The 25,763-nt window shown below is 44.4% G+C and overlaps 1 protein-coding gene across 3 annotated transcripts in view; it reads right to left on the bottom strand.

The window, feature by feature from the left end:
* stxbp1a (syntaxin binding protein 1a) overlaps window positions 1–25,763 on the bottom strand; it is a 148,659-nt gene continuing 122,896 nt past the window's right edge. For 2 of the 3 annotated variants that reach the window (XM_070862784.1, XM_070862782.1), the window contains 10 exons: window positions 24,665–24,725; window positions 22,088–22,153; window positions 21,816–21,896; window positions 19,656–19,794; window positions 17,404–17,513; window positions 12,608–12,709; window positions 7,680–7,765; window positions 4,775–4,929; window positions 4,023–4,148; window positions 1,220–1,305 (listed from right to left, as the gene is read on the bottom strand). In XM_070862784.1, coding sequence (XP_070718885.1) covers window positions 4,039–4,148; window positions 4,775–4,929; window positions 7,680–7,765; window positions 12,608–12,709; window positions 17,404–17,513; window positions 19,656–19,794; window positions 21,816–21,896; window positions 22,088–22,153; window positions 24,665–24,725 — 910 coding nt within the window. In that variant the 3' untranslated portion in view covers window positions 1,220–1,305; window positions 4,023–4,038. Of the gene's footprint in view, window positions 1,306–4,022; window positions 4,149–4,774; window positions 4,930–7,679; window positions 7,766–12,607; window positions 12,710–17,403; window positions 17,514–19,655; window positions 19,795–21,815; window positions 21,897–22,087; window positions 22,154–24,664; window positions 24,726–25,763 lie in introns of all 3 variants that reach the window. The other variant, XM_070862785.1, reaches the window with a different exon arrangement.

A 25,763-nucleotide genomic window follows, 5' to 3' on the forward strand; every position in this document is an offset into this window, starting at 1 on the left:
TCTCATCAGATTCCATTTATTTGTCCGATTCAGTATCAGTACCATGAAGTACAGTTTGTGCTTGAACACTTTGAATGCAGAATCTGATTTATTTTAAAGGGACATGGGATCAAGACAGACTAAATTCTCCGATAAATAACTTCAATATAAATATGACTTAACACAGTGATCGTATACAACGGCAAAATAAGCTTTTCGCATCACAAAGCAGTCAGTGCATCACACAGCCTTTGCTCTGGTAACTGAACAAGCAGAGACCGGGAGATAATATGCCTTTCAACAAATGGGAGATGTAGCAATGCCCAGAAGAAAAATTTCCTCAATAACCACAAACAAGCTTAACACAACAACACAGACACAGGGCATAGACGCTCATAAATTAAAGGAGGCTACTTCACATTTTCACCAGTGGACTATACAGTAACAAATGGCATACACACTATACATCTCAGTGCATAATGTTTACCTCGATACTAACCAATGAGACGGCATTTTACTAAATACAATACTGAAATACCATTGGCCCTTTTTGCAAGCATGACTTTGACACTACACATTAAAGATGAGGAATACTTCAGTTTGAAAATTAGTGGAGGAATGTGTTCAAGAATTTTGATTCAAATATCACCTTCAACTGAAAAGTTTCTCAATGATCTCACACCACTTTGCCATACACAATTTCACTAAGCCTTGGTCCGGAGCAAATGGGGATGAACTCTTGTTCTACCTCTGGGATGTAGCAGTCTCCGAAGGTAGCTTTGCATTGAATGTTAAAAGCTCAATCTTGTCTTCTTCGGTTGAAGACTATTAATGAAATGTTTCTCATTCATAGGTTCCCAATTCTAACTCGGCTTATGCTGGAATTTCTCTTCATTAATTGATGATCAACCTCATGCAATTTGTTCCTCCACTAATAAAAATGTACACTAAATAAACAAACATAACTCTACCATTTACACATGTCCTAGCAGTACTCCGAGCATCCTTATAAGATTTGGTAATTACAGTATTATGTAGCTTTTTTTTGTTTCAAAACATTGCATCCATTGTTAAACAGGTTTAGCTAAGTTCACTAGCCTTATTTTTTTTTTTAGCTCAATGCATACATGTTGATTTACAAAGGTTGCAACACCAAAACTTCACAGACAGTAATATTCTCCTCTTTGGGTAGGAAACATTTGTGAATAAGAGTGTGTGAACGTCTTGATGTATGGCTTCACTCTTAACTGCTAGCTTCTTCATCTGGCTTATTCATTTTCTTTAAGGAGTTAAGTAACTTCTGGGGAGTGAGAATATGTGTCGATCCTGCAGTTGTGAGACATAATCCATTTTAGTTCAGTGGAAAATGCAAATTATTTTCATGAACTGAATTAATGTAACTTTTTAAAATAGTGTTTTAAAAATGCAGTACCTCTTTCCCTGCTGCATTGAAACCCAATGGTCCCTATTACCTACAAGAACTACATTTTTATTTACATAGTCTTTCAATGTGTTTGCAGCATCCATATACTGTCTGTCTGGTCATAGAATCAACCGAACGATATGGTAAGCATACATAACATAAGAATTAGGAACAGGAGTAGGCCATCTAGCCCCTCGAGCCTGCTCCGACATTCAAAAAGATCATGGCTGATCTGGCCGTGGACTCAGCTCCACTTACCCGCCCACTCCCCATAACCCTTAATTTCCTTATTGGTTAAAAATCTATCTATCTGTGATTTTAATACATTCAATGAGCTAGCCTCAACTGCTTCCTTGGGCAGAGAATTCCACAGATTCACAACCCTCTGGGAGAAGAAATTCCTTTTCTACTCGGTTTTAAATTGGCTCCCCCGTATTTTGAGGCTGTGCCCCCTAGTTCTAGTCTCCCCTACCAGTGGAAACAACCTCTCTGCCTCTATCTTGTCTATCCCTTTCATTATTTTAAATGTTTCTATAAGATTACCCCTCATCCTTCTGAACTCCAACGAGTAAAGACCCAGTCTACTCAATCTATCATCATAAGGTAATCCCCTCATCTCCGGAATCAGCCGAGTGAACCGTCTCTGTATCCCCTCCAAGGCTAGTATATCCTTCCTTAAGTAAGGTGACCAAAACTGCATGCAGTACTCCAGGTGCGGCCTCACCAATACCCTGTACAGTTGCAGCAGGATCTCCCTGCTTTTGTATTCCATCCCTCTCGCAATGAAGACCAACATTCCATTCGCCTTCCTGATTACCTGCTGCACCTGCAAACGAACTTTTTGGGATTCATGCACAAGGACCCCCAGGTCCCTCTGCACCACAGCATGTTGTAATTTCTCCCCATTCAAATAATATTCCCTTGTACTGTTTTTTTTTTCCAAGGTGGATGACCTCACATTTTCCGACATTGTATTCCATCTGCCAAACCTTAGCCCATTCACTTAACCTATTTAAATCTCTTTGCAGCCTCTCTGTGTCCTCTACACAACCCGCTTTCCCACTAATCTTTGTGTCATCTGCAAATTTTGTTACAATACACTCTGTCCCCTCTTCCAGGTCATCTATGTATATTGTAAACAGTTGTGGTCCCAGCACCGATCCCTGTGGCACACCACTAACCACCGATTTCCAACCCGAAAAGGACCCATTTATCCCGACTCTCTGCTTTCTGTTGACTAGCCAATTTTCGATCCATGCTAATACATTTTCTCTGACTCCGCGTACCTTTATCTTCTGCAGTAACCTTTTGTGTGGCACCTTATCGAATGCCTTTTGAAAATCTAAATACACCACATCCATCGGTACACCTCTATCCACCATGCTCGTTATATCCTCAAAGAATTCCAGTAAATTAGTTAAACATGATTTCCCCTTCATGAATCCATGTTGCATCTGCTTGATTGCACTTTTCCTTTCTAGATGTCCCGCTATTTCTTCTTTAATAATAGCTTCAAGCATTTTCCCCACTACAGATGTTAAACTAACCGGCCTATAGTTACCTGCCTTTTGTCTGCCCCCTTTTTTAAACAGAGGCGTTACATTAGCTGCTTTCCAATCAGCTGGTACCTCCCCAGAGTCCAGAGAATTTTGGTAGATTATAACGAATGCATCTGCTATAACTTCTGCCATCTCTTTTAATACCCTGGGATGCAATTCATCAGGACCAGGGGACTTGTCTACCTTGAGTCCCATTAGCCTGTCCAGCACTACCCCCCTAGTGATAGTGCTTGTCTCAAGGTCCTCCCTTCCCACATTCCCATGACCAGCAATTTTTGGCATGGTTTTTGTGTCTTCCACTGTGAAGACCGAAGCAAAATAATTGTTTAAGGTCTCAGCCATTTCCACATTTCCCATTATTAAATCCCCCTTCTCATCTTCTAAGGGACCAACATTTACTTTAGTCACTCTCTTCCGTTTTATATATCGGTAAGCACTGATACTGATGAGAAATTTGAGGCAAAGAGATACTGCAGATTTAACAACACTGCAAATCACTTAAGAATTTATTTTAATAGAAAAAATAACTTTAACTGAAGAGTTTGAAATCTAGAAAAGGGCTACATTTTTAACTAGAAGCATTTTTTTCACAACAGATTTTTTTTTGTACTATAAGAAAGATCTTTTTAAAACAAAGATTTTGCATTAACCCCTTCCACAGCATTTCTCTGCTGAATCCAGCATTTTTAAAATTTAGTTTGAGACAGAAGTCATTTTTTTCACTCTGTAGGGCAATCTATTTTTGACCATTTAACATTACCATTAAATACCTGACCACTCAGGATGATTGTTTATATTTTGCAAGAAAAATGCCTGAAAGATCTTAACAGTTTTCAAAGGGTTAAGTGGAAAGTCTGAACTGCAAGAGCGTATTACTTTTATTAAATAAATAATAATTTAAATCTACTTGTTTTTAAAAGCTTTTGCTCAATAAGTTACAAGTTGTATAGACAGTTCATTACTTTCGACAATATTTAGAATGCAGTTGTGAAAGAAAAGGTTCAGTAGAGTAAATAAAAAAAACCCTTCGAAAGAGAAGGGTTTCTTTTTTGGCGTTTTACTTTTTATTTGTCTTTTTCACTCCTCTTTAGGAGCCTGATCCTCAAATGTAACCCTAGAGGACTCCCTGAAGTCCGGGTGTCTCAGGTCCATGAGAAATTTTGTAGGAGTTATAATGTGGGTAGAACCTGTGAGAGAACAGAGGCTAGCTAACACCCTTACAACATGCCAATTTAAGCCCATTTAACTTTCCTGGGAAGAGAAGACAGGTGGGGGATAAATATACATGCACATTTACACAAGGTTTGAGCTGTTCTGTTCTGGCTGGGCCTCCTCCCCAAGCTGAAGCCACTCAGGGGAATTCAATACGCTCTGCCTTGAAGCCCCAAGTAGGCCAGAGCCTAGAACCACGGGTTGAGACGAGGCCTCAAGGCAGATGACCCAGAAGCAAAGGAAGGTCTCAAACAAGCTTACACACAGCCACAGAACAACCACTGCTAGAGAGAGAAGAAGACAATTGTGGTTAGTGGACAACAGGTTAAAACTCTGCAAAAGCATAACAGCAACAATAATAAGCGCATGAACTAACATTCAAGAGAAAAGCAGAACGTGTAGACACCAAAACACTGCTAGTTACACAGACAACATTAAGCATGTATTTTCTTTTTACAGCTAACAATTGAACACGCATTATACAGCAAAATGAAAGGCTATGGTATTAATTTGATTAAATGAAGCAATAATTAGAAGAGAATGTATTTAAACTAACTTACCACAGTTAATAAAGTGACGGCTGATTCCTCGCAATACTTACCTATTAGCACCTCCCACTTCCCATTGGCTTGTGTGACCTCATAAGCACAGCGCATCTCCGATAACGAGGCACCCCCAATGATGAAGATGATGAGGCGTGGCCCCGTTCTGTACTCTCCAGGGGTTTTATTCTTATGCCAGTGTCCATATCGGGCACTACACAGAAAACATTCACAGAAATGTTAGCAACCTAGCTCAGTCTCTATAATCAACAGTTGCAGTGCTCTGACAGAGCATCCAGGAAGGTTAATACTGCAAAACTATCCCAACTCCAAACCCCTAAAATGACTGTGTGGAAGTGTCCAGTGAGTCACTCTTTAATCCAATATTGCAGATTTAGGGATGATTCTCCTCAGAAAATGTAACCAAAGTTAAAAATCACAAATTTTTGTTCTTTGTCCCTTCCTTTGGTCCTTGCTTTCTCTGTTCTACCTCTCTCCTCACTTATCCTTTCTCCTCCCTTTTCTTTGCTCTTTTTCTGCTTCAGTTTTATTTTGCTTCCTACTTGATTTTGTGCCTTTTCCTTTCACCTAAATTGACCATGTTGCCTATTGTACCGACTGCAGGGAGATGGAGCTTGGGGCAGGTCTTGGGACAATAGTCCACGGGGTAAAATGGAGGAAAAGATAACTCAATGCCAATTTTGCGCCAGTGCAGACACCAATCTGTAGGTTCCTCACGCCAGTTGCTGGTGGACCTGATACAGTCTTTCGAAATCTCCCCAAATCAAGTACCTTATGGAGAGTGGGGTGGGCAATTGGTGCAACAAGTGCTCGGTCACCGAACTAAGAAGGAACTAGGCAAGTTTTTTTTTTGCCAAAATATTGACAAGTAACATTTGGGTGAAATAACCAGGCATGCAGCTACATTCCAGGGATCTGTTCTGTTGTCAGCTTGCTCGCGAACCCATCCACTTTCTGAAAACTACACGCAAGATTGTCGAATGTTAGACAGGTTTCCTTCAGGTAAGCAGATGTTCATACAGCTACCGTCTGACAGTACTCAGCACATCCAGGCAAAATTCAACAAAACATCAGCAACTTTAAACCTGGAATGAAGGTGCCAGCTTCAGCTCAGTGGTACCACTGTCGCCTCGGAGTCAGAAGGTCGGAGGTTCAGAGGCAGCACTGTTGGAGGTGCCATTTTTCGGATGAGACATTAAAACCAAGGCTCCGCCTGCCCTCTCAGGTGGACATAAAAGATCCCATGGCACTATTCAAAGAAGAGGGGCCAACATTTATCCCGCAACCAACTTCATTAAAAATTGTCTGGTCATTATCTCAGTGCAGTTTGTTGGACCTTGCTGTGCACACGTTAGCTGTCGCATTTCCCTACATTACTACAGTTGAAAAGTACTTCACTGTAAAGTGCTTTGGGATGTCCTGGCGTGAAAGGCATAATATCAAATGCAAATCCCTTCCTTTCCTTTTAGAATGAAACATTTTATTTGGCAGGTTGTTATTTGTTAGATTTCTTTAGATTTTCCCATCTGCTCGCGTTTCCCCATTGTGTTGGGATTATATTTTTCTTCTCTCCCTCTTTTCCCAGCCATTTGGAAAGATTGATGTGGAAAACATGACCGTTACCAGAAGAGTCCCAGCTCCAAATAGCACACAGGATGACTGCTGGCAACAATACAGGGTGCTAAAGAGCCTCGGCGGTGTGGCCAAAGTGGGTTCTTGAGCTGAAACGCCAGGTTGGCCCACGTTTAGTTCAGGACGTGGGCGAGGAATGGCCGCCCAGAGGGTCAGTGAGGGGCTGATTTACAATTCAGTTGCCTGCTAGCACTCATTAACGAGGCTGCACGGCATTTTGGTTTTTAGCACTTGATCTAATGCCCTCTCCTAACTGCGACTAGCTGATTGGGAGTAAACTAGTCGTTGCTGAGGATTTCAAACACTACTTAGAGGTACAATCACTTGCTGCTAGAGTTTGAAGAGGACTTTTGAAAAACACCGGGAGACTTTCTGGGACACTTTGTCAAGCTTTCACTGACACTTTATCAACATTTATTCCAGAAACTCTCTGAGGACTTCACCTAAAAAGAGTGAGTGCTGGGCTACTCCACCTTCTTGGAGTCACCAGGAGAAAGGGAGTGCTTGGTCATCGGCATCTTGCTAGGGGTCCCCCCCTGGGTCTGCAAGAGGAATGGGAGGAAGAGGACATGAGGGCAGGCAGAGCAACACCAGCTGCTGGAGGAGTGAAGGCCCGGAGGGTGCAGTGGACTCCTGCCCCCCTGCGGGAACAGGACATCCCTCCTCCTCCAGGGGTCCGAGAACCTGTGCACCCTTTCCCTCAGTCCCTGAGCCATCCTGAAACCTATCGCTGTGTGTCAGCCAGCACACTCCATACCTTCAGTGGAAGTAAGTGCGTGGAGCCCACATATACTGCTCCACGAAAATTGCTTCTAATCAGCACTTGAGTGCTAAACCTGCAGGTGCCTGATTTAGCACCTCCAGGCAAATTCAAATTATGGTAATCAGCAATTAACACCAAAATTGCGTGCGAAAACTAGACTTTCAGACAGGCGTGTTTTATCAGCACAGCGCCTATTTAGCACCTGCTTTCACTCTCTCACCAAAATATCCCCCGCAAACTTTGACTTGTGTTTTACAGTTATGTTAGAAGTTAGTTTGGCACCAAACAGTTTAGAATGCAATAAAATGAATCTGACAAAATAAATTTTCAAATCATCATTTGAAATCACCTGTAATTAAGGGAACTGTTGCATTTCCAATCATATTTCAAGCAAGTCAATTTAAGCCTCTAAACTTCCATTTCGGTCTTTGTCAGAGTCAGCATTGAAGCAGAGCGAACAATAAGCGACTTTGATCACTAACACATGCCTTATTGGCTTACAGTGTAACAAGCAGCTAATTCAAACTGTGTACAGAGAGAGGCAATACCTGACTGCAGTGGCACTGAAAGACGCAGTAGAACGGGCAGAGATGTATGGGTAATGTTTAGTGTCCAACTTGTCATCAATGGCATCCTGGAGAAGAAATATTCTGGGTGAATACTAATCAGTGAACAGGGAAAGTCGCATGTTATCTTTCTGCTCTGGTGCGTACTAACTCCAAAGAATCAATACCAGTCTCTGCAGTGATGTTTTATTCAGATATTGCACCTAATTACTCCATTGCAGTTTGTTACACGCAGGATGAAGCCCCATAATAATTCGACATTACTGATAAAACGTGCAAAAGCTTGAGACTCATTAACAAAAATAAAATACAGAACCTGCCTTTCAATCACCAAGCATCTTTAAGTCATGGCCCAGTACTGCTTACCACTTAAATCATTCTGCCACACTTGACTGTCCCGTCTAGTGCAGGGCTAAGCCATACAGACCAGAATGCCCTAGGTTTGATTCCAAATCTGCACTGAATTTATTGATCTCAGCAAGGTCAGAAAACAGGATAATACAATTAGTTTTAGAGCCCCGGGACTGGGGAGGAAATGGATAACCAGTGACTCACATTGGACAGTGCACATGATGCGCGAGAACAGCATCGGGTTTGATTATGGTGCCCTCCATGGTACCATAGGCTGCCAACGCTCACTGACTAGGCTATCAAATGAAGGATAGCCACTCGATGATACAGGGCTTCCGACATCCAAGGAACTGTTGGATTTTAGTTTTATCCTATAGTAGTTCAGATTAAAGGGGCTATTGACAGAGCCAGGGTGAGCCTGGGGAGTATAGATAGAAATAAAAACAGCAAATGCTATAAATATTCAGCGGGTCAGGCAGCATCTGTGTAGAGAGAAACAGAGTCAACGTTTCAGGTCGATGACACTTCGTCAGAACTGGAAAAAGTTACCAATGTAACATGTGTTTAAGCAAGTATAGGGACAGGGCAGTGGGGGGAGGAAAGACCAAAAGGGAAGGTCTGTGATAGGCTGGAAGGCAGAAGTGATTAAGAGACAAAAGGGACGATGGTGCAAGACAAAAGGAGATGGTAATGGGACAAGTTTAGAAACAAAAGATGTCTGGATAGGGTGTAAATGGAAATGGCAGAATCACCAACAGCTGTCATCTGACAAAATATGGGCAGGGGTTACGATCTGAAATTGTTGCACTGGATGTCGAGTCCAGGAGGCTGTAAAGTGCCTAATCGAAAGATGAGGTGCTGTTCCTCGAGCTTTTGTTGAGCTTCATTGGAACAGTGTAGGAGACCGAGGACGGAGATATCAGAGTGGGAGTGGAGCGGGGAATTAAAGTGACAGGCGACCGGAAGCTCAGGGTTACACTCCCGGACTAAACGGAGATGCTCCGCAAAGCGGTCACCCAATCTGCGTTTGGTCTCTCCAATGTAGAGAAAACCACATCGTGAGCAGTGAATACAGTGCAATCAGCCCCAACACCCCCTCCCCTTCTCACGGCACCTTCCCATGCAAGCGTAGGAGATGCAACATCTGCCCTTTTACCTTCTCCCTTCCCACTGTCCAGGAACACTCCTTCCAGGTAAATCTTAGAATACTGTATTCGGCCTCCTACACTGTTCCAATGAAGCTCAACGCAAGCTCGAGGAACAGCACCTCATCTTTCGTTTAGACACTTTACAGCCTTCTGGACTCAACATCCAGTTCAACAATTTCAGACCGTAACCCCACCCCTATTTTTTTCCTCTTTCTTTTGTTCTCGCTTTCCCACGGCAGTTGTTAATGATTCTGCCATTTCCTTTGATTCATCTTTTGTTTCTGAACTTGCCCCATTATTATCTCCTTTTGCCTTGCACAATCATCCCTTTGGTCTCTGATTCACTCCGACTGACATCCTATCACAGACCTTCCCCTTTCTTCTTACCTCTCCCCCTGCCCCGTTTCCCTACCCCTACACTTGCTTAAAAACCTCTCGCTGTTCAGGGTCAGAACCGAAACGTTAACTCTGTTTCTCTCTCCACAGATGCTGCCTGACCTGCTGAGTACTTACAGCACTGCTGTTTGTATTTCAGTTTTCCAGCATCCACAATGTTTTGCTTTTGAATATAAATAGACGTTGGGGGAAAGCATATAAAATACAGCATTAAGATTAAATGCCTGTGCTATTAATTTAATTGGTTGAGGCCGAGCGATGGAACTGATTCCAGATGGCAATGATCTTAATGGGGAGGAAGTGGCACTTTGCTTTAACCTTTGTGAATTAGGCTGAGCACTAATACAGATGCAGGAGTTTGCAGTCCAATGGATCTGTTGCATTGCAGATTTTCTAAATCAATTGATTTTGCAAACATTTGCCACAACACAATACTAAAATTGACAGCACACCGATTACATTCTGACTCGTGGACTTTGGGTTGCAAGAGGACGCAGAGCAGGATTTTTCAATAGCAATCAACTCCAGTGATGCAGATCACTTAAATTCTTCATCCCCTTTTTATCTGCGTTTCATCAGCTTACCATTTCATGTTCTCAACCGCAATCTATTGCAATTTCATTCAAAAGGAATTGCGCATTCATAACATCACTTTTATTTGGTATTCCACTTTTGTCGCCTTTTCTTTATATTCATATTCAGAAGGATGTTGGAGAATCGCCCAACATTGCAATAAATCAAAAGTAAAAAGAGTTGCAATAAGTGTAGGTTAGGCCACCAATTTGCTGAACGCCTCGGAGCCAAAATTCACCGTCCCCACGGGGTTTGGGCGGGTGACCGATAAAATCGATGGGCCGCCGCGGTCGGATGATTTTCCCTCCCCGAGCTATATTCAGCTCGGGGGAGGGGGATCTGAGCGGTGGCACTTCCGCCGGAAACGGCGCGGTGAAGTCACTGTAAAGGAGACTTTCCAGTGGAGAGCTCCGCAGCGAGGTATTCGAGTCGGTGCTCGAATGGGACACCGCTGGAGTGTTGCCGCGATCGGGGCCCTTTGGTAGGGAAATAGGATAATTAATTTTAGTATTTTTATTTAAGATTACAGCATCCACTGTATTTATCTTTTAATAGTTTTATTAATTGTTTTGGCTCCATTCAACCTGCTGAGTGCTGCTCAGAGGTTTGCACATACCCCTGTACTTTTTGTACAACTTTCAGGTCTGATTCTTTAGTGGAGGCCTGTGGGCTGCAGAGACCTGCTTGGCAGGGCTCACCCTGAGGATGGGAGGAGTGTTGGGCGGGCGACACCTGGTACACCTGCTCAGAAGCAGGGCGACACGCAGGAGAAGGTGTCGCCATCAGCACCGTGCAGACAGGCAGCGGGCAAGGGAGGCAGCAGCCATGATTTGTTCATTCTGCGCCAGACCAGTGTGCCCGCCGTCTTCACCAGCCTGAATCAGGATTGCGATTGGCTGCTTGGGGACAAGGGATATCCCCCTGTCCACTTGGCTGTTCACTCCTCTGCAGAACCCCAGGACAGCGCCAGAGCATGCATACAATGACACTCATTGTGACACCAGGTGTATCATTGAGCAATGTATAACTCTCAAATTAAGACAGCAACACCACTGAAAAATCCACTTTGGAAGGGTTCATTAGCGCTGGAACCCACTTGTTCACTTTTGGAGCTGAATATGGGGTGGCCCAGCCACGAAAAGATTTCGGCGCTAATGGCCACAAAAAGGTGGGGAGAGCACCAGCTTTGCAGCGGTCCTGAATTTTGGGCCCCTCCCCTCTATGTTCACAAATGTGACCTGGCGTTCCATGTGGTCCATCACTTTACTTCCGTCTCCCTTTCACCTCTCCATTTTTGTCTTTGGCCTTTTACACAATTGTAATGAAGCTCACCCCAAGCTGAGGGAACAATATCTCATTTTTCCTCTCGGCATTTTGCAGCCTTCGCGTCTGAACCATGTTCTCAGTACTTCACATTTTAACTATACCCTCCACTTCCTTTACACTTAAAGTTTTCTCATCTTCTCCTGAAGTCTCTGACCATTCATTTCTTTTATACTTTCCATTATTTGACTAAGATGATCTATTACATCATCCAACAATCCTGCCTCTCTGTTTTTATTCCTTCCCCCACTTTATCTGATTCCATTAATATTCTTGTTTGTCTTTGTTATTTTTCTGATCTGAAGAAGGGGCTGAGTCTGGTTTTTCATTCAGATTTCCAGCATTTGTAGTATGTTTTCATTTATATTGAATTCTGAAAGACCCTTGGGTCTATCATAACATACTACCATAACTTTTACATCTGTGGAAGTGTGTACAGTACATAAATTCCAAACATTTTAGAGTGCAATGAAAATACAATGCTGAATCCAAGAATATTATCCAATTTGAGAATATGTGTCAGTCCTCAGCAATCCATTTAAAGACTTGCCTGAAGTTCTAGGTACTTATTCGGATGGGAAGATTTTCAGGCAATCTTAATTCATCTGCAGATTAGTAAATTTTTTGCACCTTCACCCCCACCCCTCCATTAAATCATTTAGGCAGTATTGGTTTATTTAGATTAGAGGTTGATGATGTGAATATCGGAATGTTGTACAATGAGTCTAAACTTATAGATATGGAATAGTTGTCCCTTCCAAAGCCAACCCTTCCAAAGCCAAAGACTTCAGCCCTCCAGCCAAAATTGGACTTTGATTAAGAACATAAGAAATAGGTGCAGGAGTAGGTCATATGGTCCCTTGAGCCTGCTCCACCATTCAATAAGATCATGGCTGATCTGATCTTGGCCTCAACTCCACTTCCCTGCCAGTTCCCCGTAAGCCATGACTCCCCTATAGTTCAAAAATCTGCCTATCTCAGCCTTGAATATATTCAATGACTCAGACCAAGGTAAATTTGATTGTGTGGTTTTCCATTGCATGCAAACCATTTCCATTGAATTAGTTAACACATAGAATTATGACTTATCCATTTACTGAGTCAACAAAAGCCACCGACCTCCATCATGTCCTTGATGAGTGGCGTCCATCGTGACAGCTGGTAGGTCTGTTCGCTGATACGCTCTTTACGTTCTGGCTTGTTCCTACGACGCAAAGTTGACTGAACACCAAGAACAGAATGTGAAGTCTTTCTTACTACCGTTGAAAAGGTGTACATTTATTTGACAACATATATATTTTTAGGTTCTTTAGTGCTGAACGAGTGCTAAATGTTTAATGCTACCTGAAGATTTTTGGTACATGTCTTAACCTGCAAAGTTTGTCAACAAGGTGCAGCTTTGAATTTATAATGTACATTGGGAATAATAAGGGGGCATAGATTTAAAGTAGTTGGTAGAAGGATTAGAGGGGAGATGAGGAAACGTTTCTTCACCCAGAGGGTTGTGGGGCTCTGGAACTCATGGTCTGAAAGGGTGGTAGAGGCAGAAAGCCTCACCACATTTAAAAGGTACCTGGATGTGCACTTAAAGAGCTGTACTCTACAGAGCTACGGACCGAGAGCTGGAAGGTGGGATTAGGCTGGGTAACTCTTTTTTGACCGGCACGGACTCGATGGACCGAATGGCCCCTGTCTGTGTCGTAATTTTTCTATGATTCTATGATATTTCCCAGTAATCAAATGCAACTTGAAAACCCCACAGGAACTGTCTCATAATCATTACTCATTCACTGCAGATGACATTAGACTGTCCGTGTGAAATGAACTCGAAACGCAATCACTCACTTTCCCCCCCTCCCCCCGACCCCCAATAAAGTGTAGGGTATTTAAAATACCCTGAAGTAGTGTTAATTCTGTAATCTAAATGTGATGTGTACTGGCAAATGAATCAAACTCAACTCTTGCTGTTCATGGTGTTATTTGAGTATCTCAATTTAAGATTACTGCTTTGTAATTATATGAATTATTCCCTATGAATAAGAATTCTTAAAAAGTACTCTGACAAATTAAAAGCACTAAATATAGTCTGTAAAAAAGAACGTCAATTGAAATGTGTGCAGAGTTCAAGATTGAGCGATCGGTTACATTTGAAAAGACTGTTCTTTCACTTCTGGGATTTGGTTGAGATTCAGCCCAAATTGACAGGCTGAACCTTTGATTGAAAGTCTGATCTTTCTTGGCCTGGCTGAATTGACTTTAAACACTATCAACACAGTTCCAGATGGGTGAATAGATAACACAAAGCTGCCCATAACGCAACAGGAACTGGGACCAAATTAGAAATCTCACCGAAGACAACCAGCCAAATGGTTGGTTAAGGAATGCAAACGTTGAAAAGACCGTTCAAAAGTCCTGCTCTGCTCAGATTCGACTCAATGTTGGGTGGGCGAGCGGGGGGTGGGGGGGGGGGGGGATAGAGCGGAGAAAGATGTACTCGCCTTCCAGTTATTGAAAGACTTACTTACACTTGGTGCTGATAATGGCTGGTAAAATAACAACATCAACTTTTATTTATACAAGTGAAAAATCTGTTAACTTAGTGAACAAAAATTCACAACCAAAACATAAAAAAACCAATTGCGCCTGTTACAATCTTCACAATTGAAAGATCATTTTTTTTTGTTTCACTTTTAAATATGCTTTTCTATTCATTTTAACGTCTCTTTAGATCCTGCTTATTTCACTATCTTCATACTCTTTCCTCCATTCAGTAAGGCACACAGGCATTATGCAACTTCCCTCAACGTCCAGGTCACTGGATTTTAAACCAAGAATTACAGCAAATCTGAAGGCTTTTAGTGCTGCTGTACCTTTACACAATACAACCCTCAAGTAGCACTGTAGTTGCTGGGTGCCACAGAATTGCTCGGTCAACCATCTGCAGACAAAGTAGCATTGGCCGATGAACCCTATCATTTTACAGCACAGAAACAGGCCACCTGGCCAAACAGGTCTATACTCCACACGGGCCTCCTCCCACCCTACTTCATCTGACCCACCAACAAATCCTTCTACTCCTTTCTCCGTCATGCACTTATCTAGTTTCCCATTAGGACCACGTCACCATTGCTCATCATCATCATCATAGGCAGTCCCTCGCAATCGAGGAAGACTTGCTTCCACTCCTACAATGAGTCCTTAGGTGGCTAAACAGTCCAATACAAGAGCCACAGTCCCTGTCACAGGTGGGACAGATAGTCGTTGAGGGAAGGGGTGGGTGGGACTGGTTTGCCGCACGTTATTTCTGCTGCCTGCGCTTGATTTCTGCATGCTCTCGGTGATGAGACTCGAGGAGCTCAGCGCCCTCCCAAATGCACTTCCTCCACTTAGGGCAGTCTTTGGCCAGGGACGCTCAGGTGTCGATGGGGATGTTGCACTTTATCAGGGAGGGTGTCCTTGTAACAATTCCGCTGCACACCTTTGCCTCATTTGCCATGAAGGAGACCCGAGTAGAGCGCTTGCTTTGGGAGTCTCGTGTCTGGCATGCGGACAACATGGCCTGTCCAGCGGAGCTGATCAAGTGTGGTCAGTGCTTCAATGCTGGGGATGTTGGCCTGGTCGAGGACACTGATGTTGGTGCGACTGTCCTCCCAGGGGATTTGTAGGATCTTGTGGTGGCATCGTTGGTGGTATTTCTCCAGCGACTTGAGGTGTCTGCTGTACATGGTCCATGTCTCTGAGCCATACAGGAGGGCGGGTATTACTACAGCTCTGTAGACCATGAGCTTGGTGGTAGATTTGAGAGCCTGGTCCTCGAACACTCTTTTCCTCAGGCGGCCGAAGGCTGCGCTGGCGCACTGGAGGCGGTGTTGAATCTCCTCATCAATGTCTGCTCTTGTTGATAAAAGGCTCCCGAGTTATGGGAAACGGTCCACGTTGTCCAGGGCCGTGCTGTGGATCTTGATGACTGGGGAGCAGTGCTGTGCAGCGAGGACAGGCTGGTGGAGGACCTTTGTCTTACGGATATTTAGCATAAGAAATAGGAACAGGAGTAGGCCATACGGCCCCTCGAGCCTGCTCCGCCATTTAATAAGATTATGGCTGATCTGATCATGGACTCAGCTCCACTTCCCTGCCTGTTCCCCATAACCCCTTATTGTTTAAGAAATTGTCTATTTCTGTCTTAAATTTATTCAATGTCCCAGCTTCTGCAGCTCTCTGAGGCAGCAAATTCCACAGATTTACAACCCTCTGAGAGAAGAAATTTCTCCTCATCTCTGTTTTAAATGGGTGGCCCCTTATTCTAAGATCATGCCCTCTAGTTCTAGTCTCCCCCATCAGTGGAAATATCCTCTCTGCATCCACCTTGTCAAGCCCCTTCATAATCTTATATGTTTAAATAAGATCACCTCTGATTCTTCTGAATTCCAATGAGTAGAGGCCCAACCTACTCAACCTTTCCTCATAAGTCAACCCCCTCATCTGCAGAATCAACCTAGTGAACCTTCTTTGAACTGCCTCCAAACAAGTATATCCTTTCGTGAATATGGAAACCAAAACCGCATGCAGTATTCCAGGTGTGGCCTCACCAATACCCTATAAATCTGTAGCAAGACTTCTTGCTTTTATATTCCATCCTCTTTGCAATAAATGCCAAGATTCCATTGGCCTTCCTGATCTGGTGTACCTGCATACTATTCTTTTGTGTTTCATTCACAAGTATGCCCATTCCCGCTGTACTGCAGCACTTTGCAGTCTTTCTCCATTTAAATAATAACTTGCTCTTTGATTTGTAAGGCCCATGCTTTTGTACGCCTCAGTAGATACGTCGACTATGTTCTGGAGTTCAGCCTCTGAATGTGCGCAGACGCAGGTGTCGTCCACATACTGTAGCTCGACGACAAAGATTGGGGTGATCTTGGACATGGCCCGGAGGCAGCGAAGGTTAAACAGCTTCCCACTGGTTCTGTAGTTTCATTCCACTCCAGCGGGGAGCTTGTTGACTGTCAGGTGGAGCATGGCAGCGAGGAAGATTGAGAAGAGGGTTAGGTCGATGGCGCAGCCCTGTTTGGCCCTGGACTGGACGTGGATTGGGTCTGTAATGGATCTGTTGGTAAGGATCATGGCCCGCATGTCATCGTGGAACAGGCGGAGGATGTTGACGAACCTTTGGGGCATCTGAAACGGAGGAGGACGCTCCATAGACCCTCGCGGTTGACAGTGTGAAAGGTCTTTGGAAGGTCGAAGAAGGCCATGTATAAGGGCTGGTGCTGCTCCCTGCATTTATCCTGTAGCTGTCACGCTGCAAAGATCATGTCTGTGGTGCCCCTTAGGGGACGAAATCCGCACTGTGACTCCGGGAGGAACTCCTCGGCCACAGGGAGAAGACAGTTGAGGAGAACTCGAGCGACAACCTTCCCAGTGGTTGATAGCAGGGAGATTCCTCTGTAGTTGCCGCAGTCGGACTTTTCCCCTTTTTCAAAGATGGTCACGATCACTGCATCTCTGATATCTCCCAGCATGCTCTCCTCCCTCCAGATGAGAGAGATGAGGTCATGTAGCCGTACCAACAGTGCCTCTCCGCCATACTTTAGCGCCTCAGCATTGCTAGGTGTGTGCTCAAAGCACGTGTTCCATTGCATGCAACACCCGAGTGATTATGGAGTGCATTGCACGTGGGGAAAGGCAACTCTTTGTCTTTCTCAGCAGGGCAGATCTTCGTGATATTGCACCCCTCGTCACAGCAGCAGATTCTGATGGCACTCACATGCCAGTGTAATGAGGATCATTGTAAATATCTTTTACTTTAATCTTTTTGGAAGAATACACATGACGCAATCTCATCATTCAGATAATGAAAATTGTTTCCAAGCTGATAATTCAGCACGCAATGTTAATTAAACAGAATGACATACGTCTGTGATGATGGGGATTCCCAGGTGGGCCATGTTGTTAATGATCTCGCTGTCCTCAGGCGGGATCTGGGCATGCTGAATCAGTTTGTTCAGATTCTCCTCCGTGATTCCTAATGTTTTGAACCAGAAAGAAAGAGATGGGTTAAACTTGACATTTCTATTCTTTTGTAAAAGAAAAACTAACATCAGAGCTGGTCTAACTTCTCGGCCCATCACTGCTATGCTGATACAACTCTCCAATAATCACACACGTTCCAGACTTGCAATATTGGTTTAGTTTGGAATGGGGAGTGTGGGGGAGCGGGGGCACCCTTGTTCCCCTGATCCCCAATGTCAGTTGTGCCACTGAAAAGAGATACTAAGTAGAAACCAGGTCCATCGCTGAAAGAAAAGGCCGTCAGGGCACGTTTGTGCTTCCTCAAGTTTCAAAGCACAGGGGCAAAATCCCCAGGAATAGTCCCCAGCCCATTTCATTACCTGACAAATGTATGTGGTGTAAATAGGCTTCTGAAAGGGGAGGGTTTAAAGGCAAAAATAACTTGAAGAGCATCCTTCTGCATGGTAAATCTTTACAGGTATGCAGAGCAACCAGTCACTGCATTGGAACAGAAGTAGGTCATTTCGCTGATTGAGCCGGCTCTGCCTCTATATTAGCTGTGGTAGCGCTATCTTTGTAACTAAGATCGGTGCAAGGAGAATGTTTCCCCAGCTAGGGAGTCTAGAACTAGGGGTCATAGTCTCAGAATAAGGGCTCGGCCATTTAGGACTGACATGAGGAGAAATTTCTTCACTTAGAGGGTGGAGGGCTGTGGAGGCTCAGTCGTTGAGTATATTAAAGAAAGAGATCGCTAGATTGTTGAATATTAAGGGAATCAAGGGATATGGGGATAGTGCAGGAAAGTGGAGTTGAGGTCGAAGATCAGCCATAATCTCACTGAATGGCGGAGCAGGCTCCAGGGGCCGAATGGCCTACTCCTGCTCCTAATTCTTTGTTCTTATTATCCCAATTCTCTGCCTTTTCTCTGTATCCTTTAATGGCCTTACTTCTATCAACAAGGCTGATATCATCCATGTAAAAATTATATGTCCCATATGTATGTAGCTCCATCTGGTGAGAATGTTGGAGGTGTACTTCTCTCAGCTCTTGGAGGTAATCCTGACTTTGGGCGATCGTGTAATACGGGCAATATCGGATCAGCTACCTGTTATACATCTCTCCCAATTCTCATTTCCACTGAAGTCAATGGCTGACACTCCAGTGCAGTACCACTGTCGGAGCTGCTGCCCTTGGATGAGATGTTAAAACCAAGAACCCATCTGCCCTCTCAGACACGATTCCACGGCACTATTTTGAAGAAGAACAGGTGAGTTATCCCCAATGTCCTGGTCAATATTTATCCCTCAATCAACATCACTAAAAACAGATTATCTGATCATTATCACATTGCTGTTTGTGGGAGCTTGCTGTGCACAAATTGGCTGCCACGTTTCCCACATTACAACAGTGACAATGCTTCAAAAAGCACTTCATTGGCTGCAAAGCATTTTGGGATGTCCTGAGGTCATGAAAAGGCGCTATAGAAATGCAAGTATTTTAAAAATAAAATCAGGAGAGATGTATAACGGACAGCTGATCCGATATCACCCGTATTACACTATCGCCCAAAGTCAAGATTACCTCCTTTGGGATAACTTCATTATTCCAATCTCTCCATCAGTTCATTTGTTTCCACACTGTCACCTTTTGCCAAAAGGCTCAGTGAACAAATTATGACACAATAATAAAAACGAGAATGCTGGAAATCTCAGCGGGTCAGGCAGCATCTGTGGAGAGAAAGCAGAGTTAACGTTTCGGGTCAGTGACCCTTCGTCAGAACTGGAGCGTGTTCGGAAAGAACGGATTCTTAACAAGCACTGAAAGGGGGAGGGGATGGAAGAACAAAAGGGAGGGTCTGTGGTCGGTGGAAGGCAGGAGAGATTAGAGAGACAAAAGGGATGATGGGCCAAATTGAAATGATAATGGCAGGAGTTAGAATTTGAATTACCACTGCCGACAGATGACTTCTTTCAATAGTCTAAGGACATCTCGCCAAGTAGTCTGGTGGAAAACCAGTGAAGTGCACTTCATGTGCGGGTGGCAGCGTCAATATTAGGGACTTTACCCTGTGATGTAATCAGTGCTTGCAGTAATCGTAAGTGTTAAGCCTTCAGGCTCACAGGCTGCGTCTCTGGGGTTTGCCTTTCTCACTCACCATTCTTCAGGAAGATGTAGAGAAGGATGATGCGAATTTTATCGTAAGTGGAAACGTTGTTGTCCAGCAGTATGGGAACAATGGCACGCATTGGATCTTTGATCTTCTCTCCTTCAGCATCGGTTCCCATGGCCAAATCCTACAATAAAAATTACATTTGCAACATTTTCAGAATGTTTCATTTTGCAAGCTTTGCCTTCCATCGTTCAGATCTACTAAACTACCCACGATTACAATTGTTCAATGAAAATGTCTTCTGCCTACCTATACCGTGCTCACTAGTCAGCTGTGAATTCTGACTGAGCTGCAAAGTTTGAGTGATGTATCAGCTGGGCTTGAGGGGTAACTATATGGAAGGACAGGATGTAGAAGTGTGTATGAGTATATAGGCTGTGGTATTTTGCAGCTGTCAGTACTGCAGTATGCTTTTCAGTTTAGCTGATGAATTTATAGTGAGATTGTACTGAAAATAATTGTAGCAATGAAAATAGCTCAACGTTGTTAATTTTGAAACTTTAATTCTCACCACCAACACTTCTGAAAAATCAAATATAAAGATTTAAGGAACTACATTGAGTTATTTCCCTCCCAAACACTTTTGTTGGAATGACCACCCATCAACCTAGCGCTGCTCGAAAACATGTGGCTGTCAGATGGGGACAGGGAAAGGTTTGGTTTTGGTGTCTTCTGCAGCCTGCTGAAATTCCTGCTGTCTCTCATCACACATGACTTGCGAAACCACAGGCCTGCCTGAGTCAGAGGGTTAGACCTTGGGCTTTGTGTGGTGGTGTGAAGCCGGTGATAGCGAATCACAGCCCGTTTCACACCTCTCCCGATTTTTACTTACGTTCAAGTCAATGCTGACTTGCTGTCACCTATTTTACACTACGGTACAAAGCCAAGATCTACCCCAGAAAAAGGTGAGAAATTACAGTGCTGCTAGGGCCCACTGGGAGGAGTCACTGAGCCGAATAATGGAGAGCACTGGAATTTTAAATATATTACTGTCATTTAAAATGCACGTTGTATTTGGCTGCCTTGGCAATGTCATTAATGCATGCTGTGTAAAGACATGCAGTAATAGTCCTGTGGAATGCTTTACTATTATAAGGGGGTTTTAGAAATAACATGGCTTTATTCCTTCCTGTAAAGGACATGGAGAGCAGCCTGTCTACCCTGCTGTAGAAACTCATGGGTCCTGCAGATCCACCAATGCACCTCAAACTGCCGAATACTAATGAATAGGCTTGTGTGCATCAAACTTATTTTTGGTACAGTGTCAATCTCATTAAAGTATCCCCCGTGACACACATTACTCTCAAACTGAGCGAGTGGGCAAGTCATTAGTTCTGTCTTGACAGACATCTGACAGATTGAAGTGAGCTCCTGCTCTCTTTCTCCCAGCGGAGAGGTCCCTGACCTGTGCCTGCACCTCCCCGTGACAGCTGAGTGCGGTAAGGGGCTCCACATCAGGCACCACCCGTGAAGGAGCGTTCACTTTGAAAGCAGGTTCCACGAAGATACAGAACTCGATTCTGTGGTTCATGGCAGCAATGTGCAACAATGTGCCTGCACTTGCAGTGGGGGAGATTTTCGGGTCGGGTGGCGAGCAGTGCCCAACGTAGTAGCCGGAAAGGCCGAGCCACATTCGTGTTCGAGTCTCATTAACATTGGGAGGCAATTTTCACCAAACCCGTCTGGCGGTGAACTGGCGGCATCTGGAGCAATGCTGCTTTTGCAGTCGCCCCATTGTACTCTGCGTTGACATCAGGGCGAGTAATACTGGACGGGGTACAAAACCGCCCAGTTGCTATAACTACCTCCACACTGTCAGCGAGCCCTGGGCACCAAACGTCCTGCATTCACTGCTTTCATCAGGCCGGGGCGAAGGAATGTCTGGCTGCTGCACACAGCGGCCCGACATGTAGGGCCAGGTAGGGAGGGGTGATGGAGCGGGGGAGCAGAGAGAGCATGCCAGGGGCGACGAGAACAGGTCATCAGTGGGCTGAGTGGTTTTAGCGGGACCTAGAGGAGCAATCGGGTTTCAGGTGAGAGATAGGTAGCCAGCAGTTTACGAAGACGATGGAAAACTTTGAATCACGTCTTATTTAACGCGGTTCAGGCACAGATCTGCAGTCCCCAGTGGGTCTAACACCTCACCTGTTCAACTCGGCACAGCTTATCCACGGTGCCCTGATAGTGTTTCATACAGTCCTCAGCCAGGTGAAGGTGGGTGGAATACTGCAAAACAAATATGGACATGAACCAACTGACTTAAAAAAAATGCACAGACATCATTTTAGTTTATATTTCTGGCTGCATTTCTTTGCACTATTATGGATATCCTTTGATCACTAGCCAGGGAGCTATCGAGGAAGTGCAGTCCAGTTACACTGTTACTCCGTGAGCTTCACTGTTGAGACTGACAATACCTTGCTCAGTTCTTTCTGATACTGGGGCATCTTCTTCAGCATCTGAGACAGGTCTCTCATGGTTGTCTGTAATGAGGATAACATGTAATTACTTTTATTACACTGATAATGGATAGCACAGATGTCACTGTTTCACAACTCTGCTGTTGGCAAAGTTAACAGACTTTCCTCTCCCCACTCCGCGCAAAACACACACAGCTAACTAACCACGTGTGTGTGTGCGTGCGCGCAATGCATATATAAATGGTATCTGCAGAACTGGATAGAATTACAGGAATATTTGAGGATGAAACTCGACAATGGATTTCTCAACCAAATGTTGTTAAAGCTCAATGATCGACCTACTCTGGAATCCACCTTCAAAGAAGCAGATGTGAGACACATGGTTTCTAGCATTTAACATAACAGCTGGAGCTTTGTTTTATACACACACGCTACAGATACACTACACACACACACACAGGCACACATACACACACACATACACCACAAACACACACACACACACATACACAACTCGGACACACCCACAAACACACACACAGACACACATACACCACACTCAGACACACACATACACACACTACACACACAGAGACATACACACACACACAGACACACATACACCACACTCAGACACACCCACACACACGCGCATACACACACACATACAGTACACACACAGGCACACATACACCACACACAGACACACACACCCACACACAGACACACAGACTCACACACACTCACACATACACCACACACACACAGACACATACAGACACACAGCACAGTGTGTGGTGTGTGTCTGTGTGTGTGTGTGCATGTCTGTGTGTGTCTGTGTGTCTGGTGTGTGTGTGTGTGTGTGTGTTTGTGTGTGTGTATATATGAATGATACAGCCCCGATTTTAACTCCAATATGAATGGTACAGCCCCGATTTTAACTCCAAGTGGATTCCCTGTTCAGGCCCGTTAAAATTATAGTCGGGTCTCAATGATGTAATTGGGCCGCAACGTGCATATATCAAGAAGGACCCTGTTGGCTTTGGGCATGTGTCCTTGCTGCCTGCTCAGGAGAGCAGCTTAAAATTGCAATCATGGCGGTTTTAGAAACATAGAAACATAGAAAATAGGTGCAGGAGTAGGTTATTCGGCCCTTCGAGCCTGCACCGCCATTCAATGAGTTCATGGCTGAACATGCAACTTCAGTATCCCATTCCTGCTTTCTCGCCATATCCCTTGATCCTTCTAGTAGTAAGGACTACATCTAACTCCTTTTTGAATATATTTAGCGAATTGGCCTCAACTACTTTCTGTGGTAGAGAATTCCATAGATTCACCACTCTCTGGGTAAAGAAGTTTCTCCTCATCTCGGTCCTAAATGGCTTACCCCTTATCCTTAGACTGTGACCCCTGGTTCTGGACTTCCCCAACATTGGGAACATTCTTCCTGCATCTAACCTGTCTAAACCCGTCAGAATTTTAAACGTTTCTATGAGATCCCCTCTCATTCTTCTGAACTCCAGTGAATACAAGCCCAGTTGATCCAGTATTTCTTGATATGTCAGTCCCGCCATCCCGGGAATCAGTCTGGTGAACCTTCGCTGCACTCCCTCAATAGCAAGAATGTCCTTCCTCAAGTTAGGAGACCAAAACTGTACACAATACTCCAGGTGTGGCTTCACCAAGGCCCTGTACAACTGTAGTAACACCTCCCTGCCCCTGTACTCAAATCCCCTCGCTATGAAGGCCAACATGCCATTTGCTTTCTTAACCGTCTGCTGTACCTGCATGCCAACCTTCAATGACTAATGTACCATGACACCCAGGTCTCGTTGCACCTCCCCTTTTCCTAATCTGTCACCATTCAGATAATAGTCTGTCTCTCTGTTTTTACCACCAAAGTGGATAACCTCACATTTATCCACATTATACTTCATCTGCCATGCATTTGCCCTCACCTAACCTATCCAAGTCACTCTGCAGCCTCATAGCATCCTCCCCGCAGCTCACAATGCCACCCAACTTAGTGTCATCCACAAATTTGGAGATACTACATTTAATCCCCTCATCTAGGTAAGAGCCAGAACGATTTTAACCTCCCACCTGCAAGATTTCTGCTGAGAGCACAAGGTTAAAATCGCTCCCGATGTTTCCTTGATAGCTTAGTGGATAAATGCCTTGCGCAGTGTAGAATTGAGTCAGGTAGGCCAGAAGGTATGAGTTTTCAACCCTAATCGAGCTCATCTCAGCCAGGGCAGTGGATTTGAACATTATAATTGAACTTGGTGCCTCTGAGCTCGTAAAGGTAAACAGATCAGCCAAGGTTTCCATTCCTAATCATTATCTATTGAATTTGGCTCGAAGGTCTAGTGTGGATGTTGGGTGAGGACAGAATTAGGTTCGGCTCTGTTTGCACATGAAGACTGACCACTTCAACAAGGTACCAGAGAGCTAGCTGGTGATGTTATATCCCAGCAAGACTCCTTAGTTTCAGGAGAGGAGGAAAAGAGAGGAAATTTGAAATCAAACAAACGGTAAACAACGGAGAGAGACATCACATTTGTCTCCACAAACCTTCTCGCCAGTCGCCATTCTCTTGCTCGAAGAGAAGTCTTTCAAGGATCGTGTCACTTCCCTGGAGAGAAAAATTCTTGTTTAGCTGCATTTCAACACGACAGTTACACAATCTCAGCTGTTGATGTGCTTTACAGAAGTGGAGATGTTTTTTCCCCCCCGGTTGACTACCTCGTTCAAGAAACTTATTTTTTTGAGCACACAAGCACTAATTGAACATTTGCGATCGATCCATTTGATTCTGAGGCATACTTAACATTACCCACTCAAACCTGGATACTGCCCCAAATAGTTCAGTTCATAAGTTGGGCACTTCCCTATTCACAGTGTACAGCACCCAACCACAACCAAGAGAATGTCTCTTAGCCTTAACTACAGGTTTATAAGAAGCCGAGCCCATGAATTCAAGGCAATTATGTGCTCTGCACTTGTGATCTCAATGAACTCAACTGTCAGGTCATAAGGCTAAGTTTGGTAAAACTACAGCCCGAGAGTGCGGCCTCAACAAATGTGTCTTGTAATATTCCCCATGGCTCTTTGTAATGAGTATGGCTTCAGAATAGACTTTATGGAGATCCATTGGGAATGACTAACTCCAGCTTCACCCGAGTTTGGTTAGGATGTGCACTGCAAGCGATCAAAAGGACAAACTGCACTGGTGGCTAAGATCACCAGCACATGACCCCTAAATATGTGCCATTTGGAATAATTCAGATATTGGAGAACACGACACGCAGTAATTCAAATTAAATGTACCCTTTGAATTTTCAATATGGATGCTGCAGCTCAGAAGACTTGAAGGTGTCATAGAAAAATAACTGCAGTAAGCGGGGAAATGAATGTAGTTAGGATTCAGGTATCAGTAAGCAAGTCGAGTGAAATCCAATGGGCTGGATTTGCTGATTTCGGGGCGGTAATGGTGGCGGGGCGGTAAAGATTGCGCCCGGGAACAGTTTGCGCCTCAGTCAGCAAAATTGGGCCGCTGGGCCCCGAGTGTGGGGCGGGGCGGGGCGGGGCCCCGAGTGTGGGGCGGGGCGAGGCCCCGAGTGTCCCGAGTGTGGGGCGGGGCCCCGAGTGTGGGGTGGGGCACGAGGGGAGG

The sequence above is a fragment of the Pristiophorus japonicus genome, chromosome 20, assembly GCF_044704955.1.
Source record: "Pristiophorus japonicus isolate sPriJap1 chromosome 20, sPriJap1.hap1, whole genome shotgun sequence".
Lineage (NCBI taxonomy): Eukaryota > Metazoa > Chordata > Chondrichthyes > Pristiophoridae > Pristiophorus > Pristiophorus japonicus.